The sequence below is a fragment of the Euphorbia lathyris genome, chromosome 2 (genome assembly GCF_963576675.1).
Source record: "Euphorbia lathyris chromosome 2, ddEupLath1.1, whole genome shotgun sequence".
Classification (NCBI taxonomy): domain Eukaryota; kingdom Viridiplantae; phylum Streptophyta; class Magnoliopsida; order Malpighiales; family Euphorbiaceae; genus Euphorbia; species Euphorbia lathyris.
In genome coordinates, this window is record NC_088911.1 from 82,837,441 (window position 1) to 82,839,381 (window position 1,941).

The window sequence follows — 1,941 nt, forward strand, 5'->3', positions numbered from 1 at the left end:
TCTTGACTTCCAACATTAAAGGTAAAATTGCATCATTTTAGACGTTGGGCTAAAATTGCTCCTGACCTAAAACTTAGAAGTATTTTTACACTTTAACCCAAAAAAATTATTGTAAAATTAAAATAATAGCAAAAAAAAGTAAGGGAAACACTTAATTATAGAAGGTAGCTGATCGTTAGAATTGCATTTAATTTTTCTTAAAAAAAATTTGCATTCAATTTTACATTAGGAATAAGATTAAAACTTTATCCTATATAACAAGTTTATTTTGGCGAGATGAGGACTTATTAATATATTAAGCATCTAGTCTTTTCTGTTATTTGGAGAACTCACAATTCATATTTAGATACGTATATTGTGATCATATATATTTAATAATTAAAATAGTGAGACCGTATAATATATATGTATGAGAGGTTCATTTGACATAAAAAAAAAAAATCGGATGCTTCTAATAATTTTATCGAAATCAAATATACACATGAGGTCCTCCAGATATACACATGAGGTCCTCCATTTGACATTGTTAACCAAATGGTTCTAATGATTTTTTCCGAGATTCCATTCCTAACTCATCCAATGTTCCAATATACACTTAATCAAAACCAACGACCAATCACAATTTTTTTTTTATCTATCAATATAATAATAATAATAGTAATTCCAAATTGAAAAAGGAAAAGAGAGTAATCTTTTTTGTTTTACTTAAAAAGAAAAAAAAAGGTAAACTTTTAGAATTGTGTCTATCCTTTAGGTAATGTACTCAAACCGGAATCTGTTTGTTTTAGAGAGAGAGAGAGAGAGAGAGAGAGAGAGAGAGAGTTGTTTGGTTTGCTTGCTTGCTTTCCTTTAAAGCGAATCTGTTCTTTCTACGTTATAACGTCAAAAATCCTTCATTCAGCTCTCACATTCTCTGTCTTTCCTTTGAATTGAAGATTGAAGATTGAAGATGTGCTGCGGAGGAAGGATGTGCATGCTTTGCACGTGCGTGATACTGGTGGTGATCGCAATCGGTTTGGTGTTTGGTTTCGGAGTATTCAAGAACGGTTTCCACAAATTGAAGGATACTGTTCATCTTGACGTCGATCATAATTTCAATTATTCTTCTACTTCCTCAGGAAGACCCTTCTTCTTCCCTTATCATGTACCTCCGCCTCCTCCTTTCTAGTCTTATTTTTTTTTAATTTTTAGGGATCTGATCTGAGACTCTTTGGATTCTCAACTCACTTGTGCAGTACTGGTGTTGTTTGATTTGTTTAATTTTTTTAATATTCGATTTGAATTCATTAACAGTGATTTATTACTATCTGAAGCTGATGTTTATCATCGGAATCCTAAAATAGCTTACCTGCTATTGATATGGAAGATAAAAATAAAAAATACAAAGGAAAGCATGGATAATGATATATCCTGTAATTTTTTATTTTAATGATTATTAATTTAATCGATGATATAACCGTTGGGGATATGGTTCAACTACTGCGTGAAAAGATGGGAATATTTTTAAGGGGTCAGCTTTGCATTTCATTTAATTTATTATTATTATTATTATTACTTAGTCCGTCCATCATATAAGTCGTTGTAGAAAATATAAATAGTTTTGGTTTTTCAAAAGAATTTTTGGGGTCCGGTTGCTACTTTTCATGCTCCTTTTTGCCTTTTCATTTCAAAAGGGAGAGTTGTAGGTGTTTGGTTAGTGATTTCATGTTTGCCTTTTTAAATCTGAAATGCAGCACTAGGTGTTTGGTTAGTGACTTCATGTTTGCCTTTCACACCTGAAAAGCAGCTTTTTACAAAAGCAGTTTTTCAAAAAGCAAACAGCAAACCGTAACAGCAAATGACAACAGCAAACTGTAACAGCAAACAGTAAACAGCAACAGCAAACAATAGGTAAAATAAACGGGCCCTTAGTTTAGTTTTTGTGGTCAAGTATTAAATTTT

The 1,941-nt window shown here is 31.5% G+C and overlaps 1 protein-coding gene across 1 annotated transcript; it reads left to right on the plus strand.

Annotated features, from left to right (window-relative positions):
- The first annotated feature begins 741 nt into the window (after positions 1-741).
- Positions 742-1,312, plus strand: LOC136220631 (uncharacterized). Its single transcript, XM_066008430.1, has one exon. It carries the CDS (start codon positions 950-952, stop codon positions 1,166-1,168), a length of 219 nt encoding a protein of 72 aa, XP_065864502.1. The 5' UTR covers positions 742-949; the 3' UTR covers positions 1,169-1,312.
- Positions 1,313-1,941: the final 629 nt, after the last annotated feature.

Excerpts from the sequence above, each read along its gene's own strand:
- LOC136220631 (XM_066008430.1), top strand. The coding sequence starts at position 950 with ATGTGCTGCGGAGGAAGGATGTGCATGCTTTGCACGTGCGTGATACTG.